Source organism: Tetrao urogallus, assembly GCF_951394365.1.
Source record: "Tetrao urogallus genome assembly, chromosome: Z".
NCBI classification, from domain to species: Eukaryota; Metazoa; Chordata; class Aves; order Galliformes; family Phasianidae; genus Tetrao; species Tetrao urogallus.
In genome coordinates this window covers 53310209-53337588 of record NC_136816.1, presented here as the reverse complement: position 1 = coordinate 53337588, position 27380 = coordinate 53310209, and the positions used below count along the sequence as shown (strand labels likewise).

Sequence of the window (27380 nt, the reverse complement as noted above, 5' to 3'; positions counted from 1 at the left end):
ACATTTCAAGAGAGAGTCCCTGTTTTTCCTTAGTTTGATCAGTAGGTCCTTGCTCAGTCATACTAGTCTCCTGCTTTCTCTGCTTGTTTTCTTATACGGAGCTCTTGTGTTGTCACAAAGGTGTCCTTAAAAGCACTGCCAGCTCTACTCCAATGCTTTTCCCCTAAGGACAGTCTTCCAAGGGATCTCATCTAATAATTCCTTAAACAGACAGAAGTTCACTCTCCTGAAGTTCAGGGCCCTGACTTTCCTTTTCTCCAGGTCCATATTCCTCAAGATCACAAATTCGAACAAGGCATGGTCAATATAGCCCAGACTGCTTTCAATCTGAACCTATTCAATGATCTCCTCTGCATTGGTGAGCACCAGATCCAGTAACACTTCTCCTCAGGTCAATCTGTATAATAGCTGGACCAGGAAGTTATTATCAACACACTTCAAGAGTCTACTGAATTGTTTGCAACCCACAGTGCTTCTTTCCTAGTAAGCATCTGGATGGCTAAAATCCCCCACTAGGATGAAAGCCTGTGAATACAATGCATCCTGTAGCTGAAGCAAGAAGGCCTCATCCACAGGTTACCCCGAATCACACAGCCCATAGTAGATCCCTTAGCATCAATGTCCTTTGTTGGACCAGTCCCTGATATTTATCCATGCACTTAAGGAGTCTCCTGGGATGCTTGCAGCCAATCATCTTGTCTCCCCAGCAGATACCTGGGTGGCTGAAATCCCCCATCAGGATGAGAGCCTTTTGTAGCAAGAAGGCCTCACGCACAGGCAGCCTGTAGTAGACCCCACCCAGCAGACGTCCTTCAATGGACCAGTTCCTGCTGCTGCCCACAAGCTCTCGTCTGATCATGGCTGTTTCTCAAAGGCAGCTCTTCTTAACACAGAGGGCAACTCCTCTGCCCCTCCATCCCTATCTCTTCTAAAAAGCTGGTAGCTCTTGATCACTGCGCTCCAGTTGTGCAATTTCATTCCATTTTTTCCTTGACAGCAACTAGGTCAGTTTTTTGCTTGTGCCATGGCTCCCAACTCCTGATTATTTCCCATGCTGCTGACATTGGCGGAGGCACTTTACCCAAACAGCAGTATTAGCTTCTTCAGGGAGCCTCCTGAGGTGGCAGCGCGCCACCTCGCGGCGACAGCGGGGCGCGGAGAGCGGCGGTGACGCGCTGCCGGGCGGCGCCATTGTCCGGGCGGGGAGCGGGGGGGAACGCGCCGTAGCTCCCCTCCCCGCCCTCTACGCCGTCCCACGCGCGCCCCCCGCCGCGCAGCGGTGAGCGGTTCCCACGGCTGCGGACGTGGCCACCCGTACCGCCGCGACGCCTGCGCCGTGCGCGTGCGCGTCGGTGCGCGGCCTGGTTTGGGGCGGCCTCGGCGCCCGCTGAGGATGAGGGCTCCGTGGCGCGGCGGAGGCCGCCCCTGAGCGCGCGTCCGGCCGAGGGCCTCTTTCCGCGCGCCCCTTCCTTCGCCGCGGTATGGAGGAAAAGTACAGCAGCCAGGCCCTGGCCGGCGGCGGCGTGCTGGGGCCGGTGGACGTGCCCAGCGCTCGGTAACGGTTGGGGCGGGCGCTGCGCCGGGAGAGGGGGCCGCGGTGCGCCCCGCGCCGGCTGCCTCCGTCCCTGCTGCCGCTGGGTGTTGGGAACCGGGGCCTCCTCTTGGCGAGGCTATGAGGGGGCGGCGAGTGGGTGACGAAGGCGGTGCCTGGTTGCCCCGAATGCCGATTTGCTCCGCTTTTACAGGTTAACTCGGTATGTTGTGCTGCTGTGCTTCGCCAAGTTTCTGAAAGCGGTGGGCCTCTTTGAATCCTACGATCTTCTGAAAGCGGTGCATCTTGTACAGTTTATTTTCATAGTGAAGCTGGGGTGAGTGCGCCACAGGTGAAGCCTTGTCTGCTGCAGCACTGCACGCGTTGGCCGCCGAGTTCTGTGTTGGTGTCAAGATGATGCCTCCACTTTACTGATGTAGGTCGGTCACGGAGGAAAAGACACTGCAGTGGAACCAGGAAATGCTGTGATTGTAGCAGTGTTGTTCTGCCTCTTCTGTGCTCAGAGTAATTTTAGAAATTGCAGAATGTTTCCTACCTTGGAATTGATGGTACTGTGACAGTACTGAGTACACAAAACTCAGATGTGTCTGAGCTCTTTTAGAGCGTGGAAGACTAGTTCTTTTTGTTAAAACCTGTATTCTTGTAATTCTTACGAGTTTAAACTGATGTTCTTACCTGACTGAGAACTGAAGTGTAGAAACTGATAGCAAATATGTAGAATCAACCTTGGTTAGGATGTGCTCTGCACGATCCCATTTTATGTTCAGCTGTTATGATATGGAAGAGCATTTCTGTAATAAACTTGGCAGCACTGGAGCATTTGGAACCTCATTTTTTCCCTTTTATTTCAATTTATTTACATTTCTAGGCTTCTCAATAGAGTGTTCCCAAACACCATCATCTTTTTTCTCCATCACTTGCTCTTGATCACATTTGAGGAAGAAATACTAATTTCTAACACAACTTTGTATTCAGCATTCCATATGTAAGGCAGCCTTTGGGCATGTATCTTCCTAAAGAAGATCTGTTGGTAATATTGTAGTAAAATTTCTACTAAAAATTTCTTTGAGATCAGTTATTTTGATTTTTGTAAGCCACAGGTATACTTCTTCAAGTAGAGCACTGATAACAGGTCAAGAGGAGGGCCTGTCCCATTTTGCACTGCACTCGTGTTGCCTCACCCCCCAGCACTGCATGTAGTTTTGGGTGGCACGATATAAGAAGGATATAAAACTATTAGAGAGCATCCAAAGGAGGTCTGCAAAGAGAATGGTCTAGAGGGGTGGCTGAGGTCCTTGGGTGTGCTCAGCGCAGAGCAGAGGAGCTGAGGGAAGGCCTGATGGCGGCTGCAACTCCTCAGGAGCGAAGGGCAGTGCTGAGCTCTGCTCTGTGTGACAGCGACAGGGCCTGAGGGAACGGCATGGAGCTGTGCCAGGGGAGGGCAGCTGGGGGTTTGGAAAAGGCTCTTCATGGGATAGTTGGACACCAGAACAGGCTGTGCAGGACAGTGGTCACAGCCCTGAGAGGCTGGAGCAAGGACAGTGTTACCTGATGCAGGGTTTGAATTTTAGGTGATCATAAGTGGAACAGGTAGTTGGATTCGATAACTCTTGTGGCTCCCTTCCAGTTCAGGACTTTGTCAGGTTATATGTAAAACTGACTGGAAACAAAGTCCACTCGCCATCAAGTTTTTTACAGGTATTTGACACAAATAATGCATCAGGGAAAATGCAATGTGCAAATGTGGCGTTATAGTGAAGAATATAAAGGAAACTTGTGAAGTAGTCCTGATGTGAGGAAACACGTAATTATTTAGTACTGATCTGAATAAAAAGCTCACTGCTAATATATTAATAGAGAAAACTTTCTCCTTTTAACAGGTCTGCATTTTTTATGGTTTTATTTCAAAAACCATTTTCTTCTGGAAAAGTGGTTACCAAGCGTCAGGTGAGTTGACATGCAGTAGTAACTCACATTTTTGTAGAGGTTCTCGACAACGTGGCTGTTAACAGAAATCACCTAGAAAGAGGAACAAAGGTTACTCCACTTTGCAGATGCCATTGCAGTTTCTAGAAGCGTTCAACTAACTTAGTATCTACTGCACTGTAAAACACAATACACATTTTTAGCTTTTGTCAGCTCCTGCAGAAAGTATGGTGAAAAATCTGCTCTTCAGCTCCATCTGGGCACCTGCTTTGTGGACCAGATTTTTAAAAGCGGTTTACACAGCTGCCTTCAGCAGTTCTAAACAGCAATTTCCAGACTGTCAGGGTCAAAAGTGCTCTAGTTGTGTGCCCCTGCCCCATCAGTGCTCTTTGCACGATGTATATGTTGTAATGGGGAGCCAGTCTAGCTGCTCTGAGCTACACTGTGTTCCCAGTATCCGCAGAATTCAGAGCAGAGCTCAATTTGCAACTTCCTAATTTGTAAGAAATAACTTTTTTTTTTCCACTTGTTCTATATTCACAAGAATTTAATCCATCAGGAAACGTGTGTAGAATTAAGATTTCAATCTTTTATCTTGATATTTTATCTGGTGCTATACGTGTTTATCATGCACAGTAGATAACCTGTCAAAGTGCTATTTTGTAGATAGTCCGGGATTTTTTCAGCATCAATGTAAAAGGGTTTTTAAAAAATTCTCTTGAAGATTGTATCAGAGAATCTAGTTCTCTGTCAGAAAATAAATTTTCAAAAAATCTGCCTCATAATTGTGCAAAAAAAACTAAGCTGCCTGACAAATTAGGTAAGAAGAAAATAATTATACTCTAAATTTTGCAGAACTTGCAGAGCATATGTTTTCCTGTCCATTTCTATAGCTATTGTACTAAACAGATGTTAGTGTTGATTTGTTTCTTCTGAAACTGTGGAGAAAATAATAATAAAATACCTTTCTTTTTGTAGTGGATCAAAATTTTGAAGCATGCTGTTGTGGGGTGTATCATTTCACTCTTATGGTTTTTTGGCCTAACTCTTTGCGGACCACTCAGGTAAATATCCATTTACAGTAAATTATGTTTTATCTTTTTGAACTTGTTTCTGTGATCTTTGCGTTTGTTTTTCACTTATGTCTGTCAGACCATGGCTTATTTTTTGAAATCTTAAGTGAACCTTCACACTTTTTTCTCTGAGTCTGTGTTGCTTGGGAAAAACCATTGGCAATTTTCCGTACATCTTTTAATTTCCTTTCTTCACTGTTGGACAAGGTGCCATTGAAATTCTTGATAGTGCTGAAACTGCTGGTGAGAGTGATACAGGTTGGAACGCTGACCGTGATTTTCATTTTTATCCTCTTCTCACTCGTAAACTCATTAGTGTATATAACTGTTTGAAATCCACAGCTTGACCGCTAGTGACAGTAATTTGCATTGCTCTGCTGGGTGACTAGAATTCCTTTACCCATTTGTTTATGGACAGTGTTTTAGTCTCATTCTGTGCCTCTGCTGTATTGGAATTGGGTAGCATTAGTATATGTCTTCCAAGTGAAATCACTTATGCTGTTTGTTAGCATGTAGGAATAAGTAGCAATAAAAAAACTGACAAAAACAATGATTAAGAACTTAGAAAAACACCTTCACTTAGAGGGAATGTAAAGCCTGAAGTTTTAAATTTTATGAATTTGAAGCTTTATTGTATAAACATCAGAAAGGGTACCTAAGAAAAATAGGGTTTCTTTAAGAGATACTGTGATGGTTTTCTGAATGCTCTGTCTTCCCAAGAAGAATCAGTAACATGGTCTCTAGTGGGTTGTATTGTTGAGCAAAGAACAGCAGAGAAGTTTGGTAGATTTCACCCTGATGGCTTTCTTGTGTTCTGCCCTGGAAAGCTGTCGCAGCTTGTTAGTCAGCCTTTGCTACCTGAAGGAGGTAGTGTGCAAGTCAGAAGTAAAGAGGTTCTGATTTGCATTAGCTATTGAATGATCATCACTTCAGTAAATAGGATGTCACACAACAGAGCAGGACCTCTTTCTGGAAGCCAGAAACCAGAAACTTAGTTTTGGAGGAGATATTGTACTGGGAGTAATATTTCCATCCTGAGCAAGTGAATATCTTCTTGTACTACTTGAAGGAAATGACAGTTTAATCAGTAAATGACAAATTTTGATCTGTTACTTGACTCTGGAAGTTGTTTTGTGATATGTTTAGCTGTCAGATGTTAGATACTTCGCTGGTGAAGGCAAATAGATATGCAGCTTTTGAGTTGTTTAAGCTTGCTGTTAAGGTAGCAGGATGAATCTTTCACCTTTGCTGCTGAAATTTAGGTGAAATATGTCATGCTCATGAAGCAAACTCCTCCTAAATGGACTAAAGTGTTTATTTAACTTTCTTTTTAATAGAACGCTGTTGCTGTTTGAACACAGTGATGTGGTTGTTCTGTCTCTCCTTAGCGTCTTGTTCACAAGCTCAGGTGGAGGACCAGCAAAGGTATTTCAACATGGTGACTTTTTTGCCAGATATAAAAAATACTTACATGCTATGAATTATCAATTTACTCAGAACATACAGAGTTCTAGACCTGTTTTCATCATAACTGCGTGGGTTTTTTTCAGTTTTGTTAGTGGTAAAATTTGAAGTATACAGCCTGAAGTAAGAAATACGAAACTCGGGGAAGCAGTGGGTGAGGCTGCTTGAGATCCATGACAGCAGTCTGAGAACATTTTTTGAGTGTGAAAGAGAATGTTGAAAATGATTTTTGCGTTGCAGCATTCTTTGTAAAGGGATCAAGGACATTTATGTATATAGTAGTCCTAGCCTTCAGGCACTGAAGTCAGCATCACAGCTTTTAGATGCCTGCCTGACCTATTCAACATTCGTAGCTTTTCATATGGTTTATTTTTCTGACAAAAAGTTTTGAGTGCTTTTGTTTCTGTATGAGCCCCTATGTACTGAGTTTTTGGCCATTAATCGGAGATCTACATTTAAGACATCTTTTGTCTGAGTTTCATTGCTTGCAGTTTCACAGTGTATTCTCTAATCGTGCCCAGCCCTAAATGAAGTGACCTGATCTCAATGCCTAGCAGCCTTGGCCACCTGAATTCAAAAACAGTGATGAGTGGAAGAATATTATTTATGGTGCTGTATACCTGAGGATGGAGTTTTTGCTGTATAAGAGAATGGCTGGTTTCAGTGCTGCCTCAGACTGAGAATTTCACAATTTGTCTTGTAACTTCTGTTGGAACCCTTTAATCATTTCTACTTACAGCAGTATAAACAGCCCAAGTAACTACTTCGATGCCTCACTCCCCATCCCCTTCAAATGACATTGTTTAGGGCATTCAGCATGAAACTGTTCATCTAGGAGAAAAAATCTTTTTCTAACCACTGACTCTAGCAGTAGATGTAGAGCTTCAGAAAAGTTCTTAGATCACACCTGGTTAAGGTGCACATCTAAGAAGGTAGAAAAAAAGGATTGATAACCTCATCCTCTGAATGTTTCAGCTTTATGGAGTGAACTGTGAGAAAAGGAAGTCACTTGGTTTTCCAAAACAGCAATGTGATATAGCTGTGTTTGACTTCAGAGGATGAATTGTAATAACTGTTTTTAGTTGTAGATCTCAGGGTTTTGTCAAGATGATGGATATTAAAACTGCAGTTTTAAAAGTCAGGGTAGTGAAAGCTCAGACAACTGGGATTTTTTTTTTTTTAATCACAGAACTGTAGGGATTGGAATGGACCTCTAGAGAATAATCAAGTCCAACCCTTCGCTAGAGCAAGTTCCCCACAGTAGGTTGCACATGTAATCATTCAGATGTGTCTTGAGTATCTCCAGAGAAGGAGACCCACAACCCCCCTGGGCAGCCTGTTCCAATGCACCATCACTCTTGCAGTAAAGAAGTTCATGATTACTTTTGTCCCTACCTCATATAAGCACTTGCAGAGCTCTACTTTCTTAGGGCCTTTGCACAGGGCTGTAGCTTTTGCTTCTCATAAGACAAAATTCTACAGTCTGTCCAGTAGATCTTGTTTATGACTTCTTGATACTACAAAGTATTAAGTCATCAGACTTAAGTAGGTGTACATTCTGTCTGGGCGAGCTAGACTGTTAAGAAAGAAAGTTTGAAGTTTTCAAGATTCAGTCTTCTTGCTTGTAACAGTCATGATTTATCCTGAGTTATACAGCAAATCTGAAAACTGGAATAAATAAGAAATTATATTGCCAATGTCAGCTTTCTCCAAAAGTGTTTTTTTCTCATACTTTTATAATTGAACTAAAGTATACTTGCATGAGGGTGGAAGGAGGAATCTCCTCAAATTTTTGAAGTCAGATTGTTGCAGGATGTTGTAATACATTTATTATTCTTTTTTCTCCAGACAAGAGGTGCAGCGTTTTTCATCATCGCTGTCATCTGCTTACTGCTTTTTGATAATGATGACCTCATGGCTAAAATAGCAGAACATCGTATCCTTCTGGCTTAGCACAAGTGTTCATTACTAATGGAATAGGGAGAGTAGATTAAGTTGAATTAACTATATTGCAAGTATTTATGTTTTTCTTGATAGAAGTCTTAGTTTATGAGAATACTGTAGCATAAAATTTTACATTCCGTATAGATGCTGGTATTTGTCATCAAACTAATCCCATTGCTTGCTTTGTTGTTAACATCTGTAGCTGTGCTCTAAATTCAGCGGTAACTAATGGCCACCTTCCCATTTGCACATACCAGACTACTGTGGATTGTTACACATCTTTTAGATTAGCTTTCATTTTCTGGGAATTGTGTGCGTAATGGCTGTAGCCCAACTGTGTGCAGTATATGGTTGGCAGCCCAGCTGGCAGTCTTTCTTGTATAACCAGAAAAGCTGTTTTTATGCTTTGTAAATACAGTAGAAGTATCAGTCCATTTCTATCCTTAAAAATGATGTGAAGTAGCTTGCAGTCCTTTCAGAAATGGTGAAGTTTAAACTGCATGTGGAAGCTTACTAACATGTTTCCAAAGCCGCTGAGTAGATCGGATATGATTTTAATGTAAGTTTCCAGCAGGTCTTCTCATCACTGTAAAGTGTGCTGGAAAAAGGTGTCTAAGGATGGAAAGTAACAACACAGTCATATAGATGATAACAAGGTGAAAGTAAACTTTTTTGAGGAAAGGTGAAAACATGGAATTGAGAATGCCAGTGATGTATTCAGAAATAGTACTGATCAGTCAATCAAATTTTAAGTAAATTCATTGTTCAAGTGCTCTTTAGAAGTAGTTAAAGGCTAAGACTAGTGGAATATTTGCTGGATTTGCTTGTCAATTGCTCTTAGTTTTCTAAAGTTTAAATGTTTATAAACTGAAAAAAAAAAAAGTACAAGTCATATTCTAGACACATCACTGTTTTGGTGCTTTTACTAAATTTCTTTACTACTGAATATTTTTCTAAGTCTAGTTGCCAAGATTGATGTAAGCTCTATTTTATGACTGCTATGCAGTATTTAACAGTGTCTGTGTTCTTGTGTTTTAAAATATTTATAACTACTTTCTGTGGAAAACGTTTTCATCTTTCCTGAATTTTGAGGATCTTTGGAATTTGTAATGTTCAGTTTGATTACTTTTGGTTTCAGTGATCTTTTACTACCTCCATATGTCTTTCGCATTAAAAAGAAAAAAAGAAACACTTCCTTAATTTTATTTAGCTGAGGGACATCACGACAGTGCTCTTACACATGTTCTGTATACAGTCATTGCTTTCCTGGGTGTTGCTGATCACAAGGTAAATAACTTAATATGTTTTAGTACGTTAATATCTATTTGAGTTTGTAGGAAAAAATTTCTGCTGCTCAGAATTCAAATTAAAAAAAGAGAGATCAACACTGCAGTCGTAAACCAGAACTAAATCAGCTCTATAGATTTTGCATCTTCACTAAGGTAAGATTGATTTCATCTGAGCCCACCCAGGGAGTGAACAAGAATGTAGAGCAAGCCAATCTCTGCAGTGTACTTGTATAGCTGATAAGGACTTTCCTTAACACATATGTTGAAAAGTCCCATTAAAATTATCACAAGGCACTCCATTTAATCAGCGTTTTGGATTTTGTAATGCATTGCATACAGGATACTTTTTACTCACTCTTCCAGTCTGTTTTGTTTCTGATTTATTCTTCCGAGTGTTCTTCTTTAGACACTTGAATTTGAAGACACTAGTTCTGATACTTCTTATTATGTTTGTTATCATTTACTGTTTATTTACTATTTTTACTATTTATTTTTAAGTATTATTTACTTATTATTTATTGTTACAGGTTTGACTAGGCTGAGCGAGTTGTACTATTAGCTTGGTTTTGTTGCTAAATTTGGTGCACTGATAAATAAGATAGATGAAAAAAATCTAGAACAGTTGAGAAAGTTTAATGTCAGAATAACTTTGATGTCTGGGAGGCTGGTTAACTGCAAAACTGAACTATGTTCTAAGATGTTGTGTGTGGAGTATCTTACGATTTGTGAATAGAAGAGTCTTGAAATATTGTGAAGAAATATGTTACAATGCAATTAAGAGAATGAAAAGGTTGTGGAAGTATTAGAACAAAGCTGAAGTGACATGACTCCTTTGAGAGCATCTGCTTTCAATGCTTTTCTTTTTATAGTGGAAGTTGTTATGAATACATAGTACATAATCATATATGTTGCATTATTGCTTTAACTAGAATAACAATTAGAGCAAGCTTGTCCAGCCTACATCCCACAAGTAATGCGCAGCTCAGCCCAGCATGCATTGTGATGCACTGACTAAACACGGTCCTGTGAACAGCAAAAAATAGTTGTCCTTGCTCTCCATTTTGATTTAAAAAAAAATAAAAATTGAGAATAGATCTCAGGATTGCGGAAAAAATATCAATTTTTGGTGTATTTGCAACGCCCATTTTCAGTTGACATAAATACATTACCTGTGAATTTTCATATGGAATGTAAGAGTTGCAGTCAGATATTCGACTCAAAAATTTAGTCTTGTCTCTTTACTAGACTCTTATAAGCATTCTCTTAACAGAGAGAAATACCCTTCCCCAGCCAGTAATGTGTCATTCATTGCTTTTTGGCAGTATGCACATTTGTGAACTGCTCTTACCAAAGATGAAGAGTAAAATTTCATCAAAAATCTGTGATGCAAACCTGGAGTCCTCACTAAGAATTGCAGCCACTGCCATTGAACCAGGGTGATGCATTATTTGCACAAAAACAACTCAGATACTCCACTACTTCTGTGATTTTGTTGCTCTCTCTTTAACAAAAAAGATTAAAGACTAAAGTAAGTTTTGTTACTTACTAGATGATACATTTTATAAGGGCTGCTCTGAAAGTAATGCCTCCTATTTTATTATTTTGGCCCACAACACCAGTGGTAGGTGCTGTTGATATGGCAGTGGAAGTTGAACTTTCCCACCAGTATTCTGTTGCATTTTGTTGCCGTGTGACAAATGGCAGCAGAGGAGCAGTTTGGCAAAATGACATCAGACATGTACATGTGGAACAAAGCTGTGTCATTGAATTCCTTCACATGGAATTAAATGACACCCATTGACATTCACTGAAGCTTGCTAAACCAAATAGTGGATAAGTACAGTAATGCAGAGTGTGGTGCATTTCAGCAGTGGCAGCAGTGAGTCGGTCACCTCCACTGGTACAAATTTTCAGTGCAGGCTGTACTGATGAAAGCCTTTTCATCACTGGTGAAAATGCATAGCTAATAATGGTGACTGTGTTGAAAAATAGTGTACTGTAGGTGAAAATTTGCTCTATCAAACAGTGTCATTGTTCTCTCTGGGTCTGTTGCAGTTTCCATAGAAATAAATGGGAGGCATTAATTTTGTAGCAACCTACATATTTTGCATGCAGCCCAAGACAATTCCTCTTCACTTAATGTGACAAAGGGTAGCCAAAAGGTTGGAAATCCATGAATTAGATGAAATATGCTGTCTTTGCTCTCTGTTGATAAGGAAAGAAAATGACTTTCTTTGTTGTAATGTATTAGGCTCATGAGAGGTATTGACAGGATCTCTCTTTGTTTCCAGGGAGGAGTACTGCTTCTGGTACTGGCGTTGTGTTGTAAGGTTGGTTTTCACATGGCTTCTCGAAAGCTTTCTGTCGATATAGGTGGAGCCAAACGTCTTCAAGCTTTATCTCACCTTGTGTCTGTACTTCTGTTGTGCCCATGGGTCATTGTCCTCTCTCTGACAACAGAGGTAAGATAGGAAGCACAAGTTAGAAAAAAATAGATCATTTTTTGTAATTCTTTTTCTTATGAAATGCAACTTAAGAATGTTTTAAATGAAAGATATACAACCATCAAAGTCGTCCTCTTTTTTTTTTTTTTTTATGAGAGAGAGAGAGCTCTGTATGAAATGGTTCCTCTGCATCTTAACGTAAATACTCGTGTGCTAACTTCATAGGATCATAGAATGGCCTGGGTTTAAAAGGACCACAATGATCATCTAGTTTCAACCTCCTGCTATGTGCAGGGTCACCAACCACCAGACCAGGCTGCCCAGAGCCACATCCAGCCTGGCCTTGAATGCCTCCAGGGATGGGGCATCCACAGCCTCCTTGGGCAACCTGTTCCAGTGTGTCACCATCCTCCTGAGTGAAAAACTCCTTCCTAATATCTAACCTAAACCTCCCCTGTCTCACTTTAAAACTATTTCCCCTTGTCCTATCACTGTCAACCCACATTGATAGTGGGAAACAGCCATTCCCTCTCCTGTTCATATGCTCCCTTGAAATACTGGAAGGCCACAGTGAGGTCTCCCCAGAACCTTCTCTTCTCCATGCTGAACAAGCCCAAGTCCCTCAGACTGCTCAAGTAGATCTTCCCCCAGTTTGTACAAATACCTGGCATTGCCCCAGCCCAAGTGCAGCATTCTACATTTGGCCTTGTTGAACCTCATCATGTTTTCATGGGCCCACTTCCCCACCCTGTCCAGGTCCCTCTGAATGGCTTCCCTTCCCTCCAGTGTATCGACTGCACTGCTCAGCTTGGTGTTGTCTGCAGACTTGCTGAGGGTGCACTCAATGCTATCATCTATGTCACTGATAAAGATGTTGAACAGTGATAAAGATGTTGAACTTTCTTTCTTTTTTTATGTGATAACATTATTTTATATTTTTAGCTTCAGAGACAGCCTGGGTTCTTTTACTAACATTGTGCAAGGAATAATTAATATAAATTTTCCCCCCTCTTCCCTTCCCCCCACCAAGTAGTATATATTGTAGTTTGACAGATACATTCATTGTGCCCTCCTGATTAGGGATAATAGAATGATGCAAGCACAGTATTTCACACAGCATTGTCTTTAAGTATAGGAATGCTTTAAATAAGATACAGGAATGCTAATTACCTACGTTTGTCTTTCTATAGCTTGAATGTTTTGTATGATTTTTGGTTTTACGGTTTTATATGATCAATTTGAAATACAAAAGTACTGATGGATTGCTAAAAGGATTTTTAATGAAAATGGACTGGATGAAAGTGGTATAATGGTGAATAATCTTGTTTGAAATGTGGGTTTTTTTCTGTTGTTGCAGAGCAAAGTCGAGTCTTGGTCTTCTCTCATCATGCCTTTCATAACAGTCATCTTTTTTGTTGTGATTTTGGATTTCTATGTGGAGTCCATATGCTCTGTCAAGATGGAATCTTCCAAATGTGCTCGATATGGATCCTTTCTTATATTTGTTAGTGCACTGCTTTTTGGCAATTTCTGGACACATCCAATAACAGACCAGCTTCGAGCTATGAACAAACCAGCACACCATGAGAGCACAGAACACGTTCTTTCTGGAGGAGTGGTAGTGAGTGCTGTTTTCTTCATTTTATGTACGTATTCATATTTCTCTTTGAAAAAATTTGTTATCCATGTTACTTGGAAGCCAGTGGGAAAATAGCAGTACACAAAATGCTTTTGAATGAGTTTGCGTGGATTCTTTTGGATAAAATGAGCATGCAAATTTGCACCCTCTTACTGTACAAAACAAAACAAAAAAACAGTGGAGTGTAACTGTCAAAGAAGTAATTAATCTAATCTTACTTAGTAATGAAATGTAGTGGATGAAGCTGACAATCAGTTTACTGCCTTGTAATTTCATGTTATCTATGTCTATGATATAACAAATGGTTTATAAGCTTCACAGCTATTTTATAAAAATAAAAACTTTAATATTTTCCTTGCAGCGGCCAATATCTTGTCCTCCCCCTCCAGGAAGGGGCAGAAAGGCACCCTTATTGGCTATTCTCCTGAAGGCACTCCTCTATATAACTTCATGGGTGATGCAATACAGCAGAGTTCTCAGTCATTGCCACGTTTTATTAAAGAGTCATTGAAACAGATCCTTGAGGAGTATGATTCTAGGCAGATCTTCTATTTCTTGTGCCTAAATCTGGTAAGTCTGCTTGTGTTTTTTTCAACTCAGTTATACGGTATGAAGGGTTATTCTTTAAATGATTCCTGTGATTGATTGATTGGTTGTTTTGTTTTTAAGGGGTTTTAGAATCTTCAAAGAGAAGATTCTAATGGCAAGTTACAATGATTTGTTATCACAGTGGAGCACTGATTTTGTGTGTGACTGGTTCACCAGCAAGTAAATATGTGTAAGAATAGTAGGGTCCTCTTCAAAACTGAGATATGTCAATATTACCAACAGATAAGATGAAATTAATGAGGCCTTCATACCCAGGGATGGCAAAAAAATAAGTCAGATTGAGTAATGTAATTTTGGAGTAGACAGTTTTTAATATTTTTTATTTCTAGCTCCCCTATCTTGAAGAGGGAAGGGTTAGGCAGTAAGCAAGACTGATAATATTTGCAAAGATCTCTGCCAGTTTTGTGAGAAAATAGGGGGTAAAAAAATGAAGCATCCATTAAAACTTTTAAGGAATTGCATTATGAAATTTGAAAGGTGAGAGAAGTATACAGGCAGACCAGTTAATAAAGAATAATAAATGATAAGTATGTCCTTCTGAACACTAACTTCTGATATTGAAACAGTCAGCTAATCAGAGAAGGCTTTTTGTTGATTTTTTAAATTCTTCTGTTTTGGAATCTGTAGGAGAACTGGTAGCAGTTGAATTGGTTGATTACTGGAATATGTAAATGGTTACTTATTTCAGCCACTCTCATGCTCCTACTATATTCTTTACATAAGGAGCTTTGGCTAGTGTGACATGAAGAGCAACTACTTCTTTAGCTGTTTATAACTTGTGAAGCAGGTGTTTGTAGATGTATGGGCCAGGATCACAGAATCCCAGAATGGCTGAGGTAGAAAAGGACTTCTGGGTCCATCCAGTCCAAATGCTTCTCAAGGAGGGACATCCAGAGCAGCGTGCCCAGGTCTGTGTCCGAGCAGATTTTGAAGATCTCCAAGAAGGAGACTGTACAGCCTCTGGGCATCTTGTGCCAGTGCTTAGCCACCAATACAGTTAAAAAGTGCTCCCTTGAATTTAGACAGAGTTAGGGAAAACTATTTTTTTTTTCTAGTTCAATTGAATCTTTTTAATTTTTTTTTAATTGTTTACATTGGCTCTTGGAAATAATTCTGTAAGTGACTGCCATGAGTTGTCCATTTAACTGCAATTGTTAGACCTGTTTTGTTCATTTGACATTTTTTTGAGGTAGTCTGTGCAAAACATGGATAAACAGCGTTGATTTTGATGTTCATGATAGGCAAGATTAAAGTAGTTACAGTGTTTAATGACAGTGCATACATTTTTGTTTTCATAATGGTAATTTAAAATTGTAAGTAAGAACTTGGATTTATTTATTTATTCATTCATCTGTGGCTTTTGGAAGGGTTGGTTCCCTTGGAGAAAGAAAATGGTCTGGAAATACTTTGAATAATACCTTTTGAAAGCTGGGAAACATACCATGAAAAGGTTTTCCTGCTAACTGCCAAGGCATTAAATTACAATTTAATCTTCCAGGAAAAACTTAAACTCCTTTTCATTTCAGGCTTTCACTTTTGTGGAGCTTTTTTATGGAGTATGGACCAATAGCCTTGGTCTTATATCTGATGGATTTCACATGCTTTTTGATTGTTCTGCATTAGTGATGGGGCTTTTTGCAGCTCTGATGACAAGATGGAAAGCAACTCGCATATTTTCCTATGGGTATGTATATTAATGTATATTAACTCCATTAAAGACTATCTGAAAATTATTCTACTCGCTTATTTTCAAACTGTCGCACTGTAAAGATATCTTCAGGATGCTTTTAGTTGTGCGTGCTTCTCTGGTTCTTTTGCTGTGTCTTGTCTCTATCCATGTGTCTGTGTCTTGTCTCCATTCCATTTGTGTTCATGCCTGTTACCATATTCCATTCGTGTTCATTCACTGTTACCCAGCTAAAAAGTGTGTGAGACCTGATTGGCATTAATCTCTGCAAATAAAACTTTCACTGTAAATATTACACAGAAACATTCTCACCGTATGTACAGCGTGTATGTATATCGTCTAACAGTATATTGAAAGTCACTGTTCATGTGGGGATTTCATATGCACTAATGTAATTAAAAGTTGTTGAGTCTGAAGCCCTACATGTATAGTCTATATTAAAAAATACTTGTGTTATTAAAATTTTGTGCTATTGATCTATGAACAGTTGCAAGCTAGGCCACCTAATGGGAAAAAATAAGTAGCCCAGACATTAAGGTATGATTTCACTGGACCAAGGAAGAAAAAAATGAATCTAAGTTGTATTAAATATGTTACAGTTTAATATATTATAACTTTGAAATTTGTGCAGGATACTCATTCATTGCTTTCAAAAATTCTGATATTGTCTTTCAGGTACGGACGTGTAGAAATTCTCTCTGGCTTTATTAATGGCCTCTTTCTGATGGTAATTGCTTTCTTTGTTTTCATGGAATCGGTGGCCAGACTGGTAGACCCTCCAGACATAGATACTAATATGCTAACTGTAAGTTTGTTACATATGAAAGCTGTTCTGCAGTTAATTGTTTTTTTATTCTGATCTTTAAAAAAAGAAGAGAGACTGAAGTTGCATGCTCAAGAGATCCGAACTGTGTCTTGTCTCTTCAATAGATAATTACAATTTTAAAATCCAAACCACATGTAATTCTGAATATGGATTTATATAGTTGTCACGGAGTTGACCAGATCAATCTACGTCCGTGACAGGGGGGCAACAGGCCTCTGCCCTTCTCCCCCCACCCCAGCCCCACAAAAAATGGGAAGGAAGGAAGGGAGGAAAAGAACAGCGGCAACAATCTATGGAGGAAAACTTATTTTACTATAATACCAGAATACAAGATAACACAATATAATACAATTTAATTGAAATTGAGATTAATAAATCAGACAAGATGGGAGAGAGAGTTCCCGTGGCCAAGTCAAACCTGAAAAGCTTGGAACGGCTAGGAAAGCACCTCCAGCACCCACTGCAAGGCAGTAAGACAGCGCCCCCCACCCGGAAGGGCCAGATCCCGTGAGTGCTGTAATGTACAGGGATAGGTACCTGGGACTGGGGCATTAACACTTCAGTGCCCCGTACACTACATAATGTTTTGATGTGGAATACTGAAACCTCAAAAAACATAAAATCATGACATTCCACCCCTTATTCTACATCGTTTCATCATGCTTAAAATATATGTATGCATATATACAAACAAACAAAAAATGATTAAAATGCATTACACACACATGCCTATATACATATACATAGAATTACTAACTGCACTCCCTGGTATCATGTTTCCTTGTGGCACATATTGAACATCCCCATTTTTCTGCATTACCCATCAAGTGGATCCTGGTCCCTGGGCAAAAACAGTACCACAGAGAGGTTTGCCCTTTCCAGAAGCTGGAAGAACCCAAACTGCCTTTCCTAACATGCTCTTTACATGTACAACTTTATCTCCCTCTACGGTATGTAAGGAACTGGATTGGTTAGGACCATCACAATTGATAGATCCTCTGGTATTGACTAACCAGGTGGCTTCTGCCAAATGCTTCTCCCAGTGCTTAAATGTTCTGCCACCCAGTGCTTTTAGCATCATTTTTAACAACCCATTGTATCGTTCAATTTTACCAGAGGCTGGTGCATGATAGGGAATAGGTAAATCCACTCAATGCCATGATCTTTGGCCCAAGTATTTACAAGAGAATTTTTGAAATGAGTCCCATTATCTGACTCAGTCCTTTCTGGGGTGCCATGTTGCCACAGGACTTGTTTCTCGAGACCTAATGTGGTGTTTTGGGCAGTAGCCTAGTCTTTCAAGGTCAGGTTTTCCAGCAGAGAAACCTGAACTACTGATAATGCTCCTTAACGAAGCTCTCTAAGAGCAGAGAGAAAAAGAGATTCGTTCTAAAAGCTAAAAAGCAGCTATGCCCACATTCTCCACCAATATAATTAAATACAGTTTAATTATTAGAGTTGTTCTCAATTTCTTTCAAAGATCTTAAAACTCTGATCTTTTTAAATGGTTGTCTTTCAACCGAAAAAAAAAAAAAAAGATACTAAGACAATAATCTGTACAGGACAAAACTTGGCTCTGCTATTGCATATACCAATGTCAATTACTACAAAAAAGCTTTTGTATTTTTTTCTGAGAAATGTCAGAAGTTAGTCAGGATTTGTAACATGATAATGATTGTACTGCTATGGCATAGGTAATTATGAAGCTGTTGAGTAGTTAAGATAACAGTGCCTGTGTCTCACTACTTTCCATGCCCTCTCCAGGGGCTCCCTCATTAAGTTTTCAGGGTTTCGTTGCTTTATCCCAAACTCTTATCATTTATTTTATTCAAACCAAATTTTTAAATTATAGAATTCTGAGAGTCTAATTCTCCATTTATCATTCTTACACTTTCATTTGTGTTATTCTCCCTGATACACTTGAATTTGTGCTCTCTTCTAGCCATTTTGTTAACAAAGATTTTTGTGTAGGTAAAATTAGATGTGTGCATTGCTGGATTTAAGGCCTGACTTAACTTAAGGCCTGTTGGCCCCTGAGCAGTATTTGCTTAACTTGTATATTATGTGAAATTACTCTATTGCAGATCACAAGTTTTTCAAGAGAAGAGTAGAAGAGTAGGTAAAGATAGAAAAATCACAACCAAAAAAACAGTAGTTGTTGTCCTTGGTTAACTACAATTTTAGATGTGTATACATGTCTTAAATAGATTTATGCACCTTTTTTCCTGCCAATGAATGAGAACAACACAAAGTATTCAGTCAAATTCTGTAGTCAAAGCACTTTCTCTTTCTGGAAGTAAATAAGAACAATAATCTCTTTGAAACTTAAGGTGCCACCCACCTTCTCATGGTATGTGCGTATTGGGTGTTGCATTTTGGTGTCAGTTGTTGAGTGGGATTTGGAGTTGGGATATGTAGTGACATCAAACACTTCTCTCCCTCTTACAGCCAGTCTCTGTCGGAGGGTTGATCGTAAACCTGGTTGGTATCTGTGCCTTTAGCCATGCACACTCCCACGGGGCTTCTCGTGGAGGCTGTCATTCACATGAGCACAGCCATTCTTACCATGGACACGGCCACAGCCATGGGCATGGCCATTCCCACAATGACCATGGGCACAGCCATGGACATTCCCATGTGTCTTCAGGAGGAGGCATGAATACCAACATGAGAGGCAAGTATGGATTGTTGAATCATAAATGACGTATCTGGTCTACAGCAGAGTGATGTTTTTCAGATTAAACCCCAGTGCTATGTATCTTTCTTGAAATCTCTCTCCAGAAATAATCTGGCAACCAAGTAACGCTGTATACATTTATTTCTCAAAGTGTTTATTCATAACTAAGTTTAACTTAAAGAACATAACTTGAATTATTATTTCACGTGGCTTTCTGAGATGTGGGTGATACCAATACAAAGAATTAAGCGGTCTTCGTTAACATTAATAACCTTAGTCATCATAAACTTTACTGAAAAAAATGCAGTTATCATTTCTAAGTTCCATCTCAAAATACAAGTAGAATATCTCAGTTTGTAAAGCTATTGCCATACTTCTAGGTATCATGTTACAGCTGGATGTAAAAGCCCTAGGGGAAGGGATAAAGAAGCAGAAGAGCAAATGTAGACTAGCAGTCTGGGATATGAAGCAATATGCTTCTATTTGGGATTCAGAAGATAAGGTAGTAAAGAGGAAATTTTCTTTTCCAAATCTAAAATTGGAAGCTGAGGAGGGCAATATATATAAAATTTTAGAACAGCTACTTGTTAGACTTTTCTTCCGTACCAGTTAGAAAGCAGTTCTTTACCAACTGCATCACTTATACAAAAGTCTATAAAAGAATGACCTTTGTGTGTAAGCTTGTTAGAGCATAAGCATTTTAGCTAAATTCTTCTGTTTCATAGATTAGTTGACATCCATCATTAGTTAAGTTGACTCTTCTGTTTTCAGGCATTATATTATAACGTCTCTGCATCTCTAGAACTGTTCAGCATTCTTTTAAATCCTGGCAGTTAGTAAGTACTAGTCTTACAAATCATTAAAGATTAATTTTTCTATACTCTGAGTTTACACTGGGAATGATGCCAGTCATTAAAGCAATATGAAGAGTTATTCATAGAGTATGTAGACAGTTGTCTCAAAACTTTGAGCAGAGTTAGCCTACAGAAAAACAAATGATAGGTTAGTACCTGTCAGTATGAGCAGGCCAGTGCATTCACAGTGATCTCTTCCTGTTCCCTTGAAGATCAGTAAGCACTGATCCCTTTCAAGGGAATGGGTATTATGCAAGTCCCACTAACAAAATAAGACTTTGTTTTTGTATGCGGCTTAATCTGTAAATGTCTGCCTAGATTGTTGTAATGTACAGTGAAAATGCTTTTCCTTCCCTACGTTGATTTCTAATTAAATACTAGGTAAATGAAATGCTCTGTTTCATTTTGCAGCAGATTAGGCAGGTGGCCTGAGGAAGGCTAATGTCATAGAAGTGAATGTGTTGCTGATGAACATCTATGTACATCTTAAGCAGAAGTGTTCCTCTTAATCACTCAGTGTGTTTTGTTTTCAGGTGTGTTTCTGCACGTGTTAGCAGACACTCTTGGCAGCGTGGGTGTTATAGTGTCTACCACATTTATTCAGCAGTTTGGATGGCTGATAGCTGATCCCCTCTGCTCTCTTTTTATTGCTACATTGATTTTTCTCAGTGTTATCCCACTACTGAAAGATGCCTGTCAAGTGCTTTTGTTGAGGATACCTCCAGAACAGGAGAAAGATCTGCACGCTGCTTTAGAAAAGGTCAGAATTCCCTTCTATCCCATTTTTTTTATGCTGTTGTACTGTAAGCAGCATCTCTCTGGGCCACTTGGGTCAGCTGTCCCTGCTGACCCAGTTTCTTTTCCCAGTTTCTGGTCCACGCATAGCAGACTTGCTGGATTGAATCAAAGTTGGAAAAAGAGGAACTCTTGACAACTGTAGAATCAGAGAATGGCTTGAGTTGGAAGGAAGCTCAGAGATCACCTGCTTGCAAGAACCCTGCCTCAGGCAGGATTGCCAGCTGTTAGATCAAAAGGTAGAGCAGGTTGCCCAGAATCTACAACCTGTGTTCAACAGCCAAAACACCAGCGTGTTACCAACACTGTTTTAGCTACAAATCCAAAACAGAATATCATACCAGCTGCCACATCCCCGGCAGGCCCAGTGCAAAGATCAATTTCTAAAAATGATGTATTATGGAAGTACGTTTCTGAAGAATGTACAGCTGTGGTAACTATATAGCTCCCTATCCTGGGTAACAATGTAACAGATGCCCTATAAGTGACTTAAAGCCCAGAACAAAGTTGGTCTGTCCATAGATGTCACTGAGACTCCAACAGTTGTGTTTTTTAACTCGTCCCTTTTCACACTGCCCTGTGCTCAGTTTTCTTTTGGCTTGTAACAGCTAGTATTTGACAGTAGAATGGTAGCCTGTAGGTGTTACACTATTTCTCTGTGACTTAGCTGGAAATGCAGCTTCGTTTCTCTGTGGAATAATTGTTGTCAGTGTGCATACACATGTGCAATTTTAAGATGTGTTTTTGAAAATAATTACCGCTAATGTAAATTCTTTACAGATTCAGAAAATAGATGGAGTCATATCCTACAGAGATCCTCATTTTTGGTGTCATTCTGCAAGTGTTGTGGCAGGTACAATACATGTGCAAGTGGTATCAGATGTGATGGAGCAGAGAATTGTGCAGCAGGTAAGGTGCAAAGTTTTTAAGGTTTTTTTTTCACATTATTTCTTACTCTGTTGCACTGTTTTTGTAAGCTGTTATTTAATGCTTCAGAGCTGGCCTCTAATGCTGTAAGTGCCCTGGTCTGCTGTTGCAGAAGTGTTGTTTGCCAAAACTTATCCCAAAACAAACAAACAAAAAAAGAGTTTAGGGAAACATGGATAGTGGAATTATATCTGCCGTGAGAAAGGGACGAGGAGGTTGGTTCCATGTTTCGAAACAGGCAAATCTAGATGCTAACATGGGTTTGCTACTGACTTCATAGTATCTGTCAACCTCGGGTGCTTTTTTCTAAAACACCTTCAAAGGTTGCTTATTTCCTTATATGATGTGCTGAGAATTTGCAGAAATTGCAGAGCCATACTGTATGAAGCTATCTTCACTCTGCCAAAAAATTGAAATTCTTTATGACAGTATTTTTTTAATCTGCAGTATTTCAGAGTGAGAATTGAGCAAGTTATTGTGATATGCTTATGAAGTGTAATATTAATGTTATATTCAGGTTACAGCAATTCTGAAAGATGCTGGAGTGAACAACCTAACTGTTCAGGTGGAGAAGGAAGCTTATTTTCAACACATGTCCGGCCTCAGCACAGGATTTCAGGATGTACTTGCAATGACTCAACATCTAGAATCCATGAAATATTACAAAGATGGGACTTACATAATGTGACAAAAATTATGTTAGCCAAAGGGAAGATGGTAAATCTGTAGGATTCCACGTCTGTATTATTTTTGTCTGGGGATATTGCACATACATGTACAGAAAAAAAATGTACTATAGTCTTGATTTTTTTTTAAGCATTGTATCTGTAATAAGATTGAATCAAGATGCTTTTGTAAAGGAAATAAGGACTATAATATTTGCTGCATATGTGAAAATAATGGAAATCCTAAGTACTGTACGTTGTGTGGTGTTCATTAAACAGAAATCTTACCACTGGTGGATGAACATTTATATGTATTCCATGTGTTCTCTTAAGTATGGGACATCATGTTTATGAATTTATTTTAGCAGTAAGAAATTGAAGTAGTTTATATTGAGCTACAAACAAAATAAACTGTACAGTATTTTTCTTTCTGCCAGAAGTAGTTTGAAAACTGAATAAAAAATATTCACACATTTATTATGGGGAGTAAAAATTAAGCTGAACTCAAAAATGAGTTTTTTGCAAAGTTTGTTAGATAATAAATACACAGTTTTTGTATTATGTCTCTGCATCTAGTACTGGTATATAACCTTTATAAGCTGCATCAGAGCAAATAGACATTACCATTTTAAATTTACATCAAAGTATTTCTTAAGGGGATAAATCCACATCAACAGTAAAAAACTGGAAAAAAAATGCAGACGCTTTCTTTTGTTTGGTGGAAGGACTAAGAATCATAAAGCCTCTAAAAATGATGTACTTTTTTGTGTATACCTGCAAAGACAGTAGTTAGTATCTTAAAGTAATGAATTGGGCAGTATGCTAACAATCAGCAAATCTTTACTTCTACAAGACAGATTATTTTGTCATCTACTTAATTTTTATCATACAGAAGAAACAAGCTGGATGGACTTCATATTCTCATATTCTTTGTGATAATTAACGATTCCTGGGCTTTCAGCTCTGTCAAAATCTGTTTTACGGTGGCAGTTAATAAATCAGGGAAAGCAGCTGAGTGAGCTGGCAGGTGAAATCTTCTTTGCTTGTGACTCAGTTGTTGCTGAAGTGCTATTCAATTGCTTTATCTTCTTTGAATTTTGTTCAAGATAAGCTGTGGTGATTGAATATCTAGTTAGTAAAAAGGGAAAGCCTTCCATTCTGGATAGGTAATAAAGGCATGATTGAGCTATTGGGTTTAAATATATATATATATATATTGAAGATTTAACTGTAATACAATACAGCTGCAGGTGCACATTAGCAAATTGCACTGATTATGTTACCCAAGGATATAGTCCAGGTTTAGAATGCCACACTGTAGTAGTCTGGGACTTGACAAGCTATTGAAACAAAGTGTAAATTAAGAGTCAATGATAGGAAAGAAGAAGGATGTACTTAAGAAAGAATAAATGCATTTTGGGGTCTTGGAGAAGACAAATCTCTCTTTAGGGAAAACCTATTTGCAGCATTCATAATATACGTCTTCAGAGGCAGTTACCTTTCCATTTTCCTTTACCTCTTTCTCTTGCCTGAAAACCCTTAAATATTTTCCCTGAAATTCAGGAGCCAATTCAGTTGTTAGCAAGAGTGAGTACATATTTCATAATTCTGTGTATCACAGCAGTCCCATATTGTGATGCAGCTTTCTTGTTCTAGGTACTTATGTGTCGTAACAGAGATTTAATTCTCGATGTTATTGAAATCAGGTGAAGTGTTTTAAACTTACTGTATCAGAGCAGCTTTAACAGAAGTGCAGTCTGAAATACCCCTGAACAGTTCTGCTTGTGATCAGACTGTATATACAAACTGAGATGTTTCTCTTCTAACAGGTAAAGTTGGCATTCCGTTCTGTCCTGCTGGTGCTGTATTTGTCTCATACTGCATTACTGCATTGGCATTACTGCAGAACCAGCAGAATTCTCAAATTTTGATCTCAGCTTCTTCAATTTCATGCCTTTTGTAGTTTTTTTCTCACTTTCCCTCCTCTGCAAGGCTCATGGCAGTTCAGTAACTCTGCTGTACTTACAGTTGTTTCAAAAGCATAGCAAATGGTTTCTGGTTTTGAAAACCATTTTCAAGCAAGAAGCTTCAGTTGACTGTACCACTCACATTGAAGTGATTGCAGTGGCACTGACAGCATTTTACCAAACTGAGCAGTACTCCAGAAGTTTGTTGTTTTGATTTTTGGTTGGTTTTATGCTGTTGTTGGGTTTTACATGCAAGCTAGCTTAGCCTAATTGAAAAAGCCATATTGGTTGTCATGGCTCTCACTAAGAAAAGCTGATTTCCTGCTTCAGCTGCTCATGCTGGGACACAAACCACATTAAGGTGGCTGGGAACATCTTAGATGACCGTGCTATGGCAGTGAAGTTCATCCATTTAATGAATATTTAACAGGTGAGTGCAAGCCTGCATCTTCACAGACAAACAGCATGCAAAGATGCATGTCATGTTTTCCCAAACACACACAGAGGCTTTTTCCTGGATGCCCTGACAGGAATACAATTATCCATCTTACGTTAGTTTCACAAGAGTCCTTACCTACCAGTAAGCCTCCAAAGAAGGGGCTTAGGCTTTTCACAAGGCCTGAGAGAAGTGTAATGCAAGAGCAGTTTCTCAATTCACAAGCATAGGCCAATTGATTTTGTATTTTGATCAGTGGTACAGCAGGGAAGCTCATATCCTACTTACTCGGTTTGAGTGCAGACAGGTCTAGTGAGACATGTTCAAAGATGAAGTTAATTTAAAACAAACTGCAGCGACATATTGCACGTTTGGCAGATGGAAACAGATAAGTGTATTTCTTAAAAGTCTGTGTAAGTGTGTAGTTCCAGCTCCTGTCATAGGAAGGGTTAGGGGACAGAGCATGGAGCTCGAGAGCGTGCTTCAACAAGAAATGCCAGGGAGAGCCTGAGTTCCCTCTGTAGTTCTCTTGGCTGGGGGCACTTGATCTAGGCTTCACCTGTTCACAGCAGGCTTATATTATGCACTTGATCAATTAGCTAATTATAAAATGAGGCTTCTCCATGAAATACACTATTTGCTCTGTTTTTCTCTGCTGCCCGACAGTAGAACCTGAGGGAATTGCATGGAACTGCATCAGAGGTTAGGCAGGGTGTTAGAGACAAGCTCTGCACCAGAGGGCGGTGGGCATTGGGACAGGCTACCCAGGGCAGCGCTTACGGCCCCCAGCTGCAGGATTTAAGGAGCGCTCAGACGCAGCTATCACAGCGCCCCCTGCCGATCGCGCCGCTGCACTGCAACGCGCCGGCCCGCTCCTCAGAAGAGGGCAGGCGCTGCCGGGAGCCAATGTCGCGGCGGCAAGGCCGGCTCACGCTAAGCGTCGAGCCACAGTACTTTAAGCTTCCACAACTGCCATTCCAAGACCACACAACTCCGACAGGGTGAGTACGGGCCGGCGGCCCCAGACAGCTTCGCAGGCCGCCGAGGAGGTGCTGCGGTCGCACGCTCGTCCGCTCCTCTCGCGCGGACCGCGGCAGAGAGCGGCGCAGCGGGTCGGCTCCCGAACTCCCGCGGCCGCCCCAAGTGTCGTGCGGGCGAAGCCGACTCCTACTCTGCCGCGTCGTCCTCGTGTTGGGCGGGGAGCGCGGCTCCGCCGGTCAGGGGCCAGCCACTCCACCTCCTTCCCCGGCCCTTCGCTCCCGGAGCGGCCGCAGCCTCGCATCCCCGTTCCGCCGGCCCCGCTGAGTTGTCTTCTGTTCTGCAGTCTGCCGAGTTGGAGCCCGAGGGCACCGACGGGTGCGCCGTGCAGTGTTATTACTCTGTACGTGCTAATATGAACTTCCTGCCATTGAACAAAGCTGAAGCTATGTGTGTTCTGAGCCAAGCCATTCTGACAGAGAAAGCTCTACTGTTTCTTAACATGGCACAATGCTCAGCCAGAAAAGACTGGTCGGTGTCACTGCGTTGTTCCTTGCTAGTAAGTATAAAGAGATAAACGTTCCACCAGTTGATTTTTTTCCACTGTAACTCCTAATGCTTTCATGTCAGCCCAAATTTGCCAGATGGAAACAAAGAATCTGCAGGCCCTGGACTTTAGTTGTCCTCTTCCTCTACAGTTTCTAAGAAGAGCTTCAAAATTTGCAGAGGTAAAGTTAAAAAGAGGTATTTGGTAAGAGTCCTGCAAGATGTAATACTTGATTGTGATAGCTTGTAAAAATGGTTCAAAACTCCCATTTGAGCACTGTGACATTTTATCAACTGTTTGCTTTCAGTCACTGAGCCTAGCCCAGACCAAAGCAGAGCTGATACTGCAGGTGATCGCTAGACACCTGTTAAAAAGGTAGCAGCAACCTAACCCAGCTGATCACCGCTCAGTGTCTGAGCCACTGGCATGTCAAGCCTAGAGCTTGAGTGTGCTTGTTAAGGAAGTATTTCTTCCCCCTTGAGTAAACAAAGGCAACACTATTAGTTGACACGATGCTTTTGCCTAGGAGAAGGCCAATACTCAACACTGACTTACTGCAGGTAGATGAGCAACAGCAGTTTCTAGCAAAGTACCCTCTGGATTTATCCCTCTGGACTACGATATGGTTCACTTCCTCCACCCATGGCTGCTGCTGCTTTCTGCTTGGCAGGAGCTGCAGAGACTTCATCTTGCTTATTTGTTTGCAGGCAGTAAAGAACAAGCATGCCAGGAGCAAAAACTTCAGGACAGGCGTTATGACGGAGCTGCACTCTTTGCTCATCTGCGACCTCACCCTGCCTCTCGTGGATTCCTTCTGTCAATTCCAGTAGTGTCAGCAACGAGTTTCTATTTATTCTGTCTTACGTATTTCACTTCTAATAATAAAGATTGTTGTTTCCCGCTGCAATCTCGTCCCCGTCTGCTCTGAGCTGCGGGTCCGCAGGCGGGAGCTGTGGCTGACGGGCGGGCGGCGACGCTAAGCGAGCACCCGTGCGTCACGTATCGCTGCTTTTCCCCTGGCGGCAGTGGCAGCGCCCTGCCTACAGACGCCGACGCTCCGCCCCGAGGAGAAGCGGGGCGC

The 27380-nt window shown here is 40.4% G+C and overlaps 1 protein-coding gene across 1 annotated transcript; it reads left to right on the top strand.

Moving 5' to 3' along the window:
• Positions 1–1481: 1481 nt before the first annotated feature.
• On the top strand, positions 1482–22394 carry SLC30A5 (solute carrier family 30 member 5; the record flags this gene model as incomplete). Its single annotated transcript, XM_079548695.1, has 16 exons — positions 1482–1555; positions 1746–1868; positions 3433–3499; positions 4457–4542; positions 5889–5976; positions 7864–7951; positions 9170–9246; positions 11540–11710; positions 13050–13338; positions 13693–13901; positions 15467–15624; positions 16303–16432; positions 18902–19127; positions 20518–20744; positions 21560–21688; positions 22224–22394. The coding sequence occupies 16 exons, from the start codon at positions 1482–1484 to the stop codon at positions 22392–22394; spliced, it is 2313 nt and encodes a 770-aa protein (XP_079404821.1).
• Positions 22395–27380: the final 4986 nt, after the last annotated feature.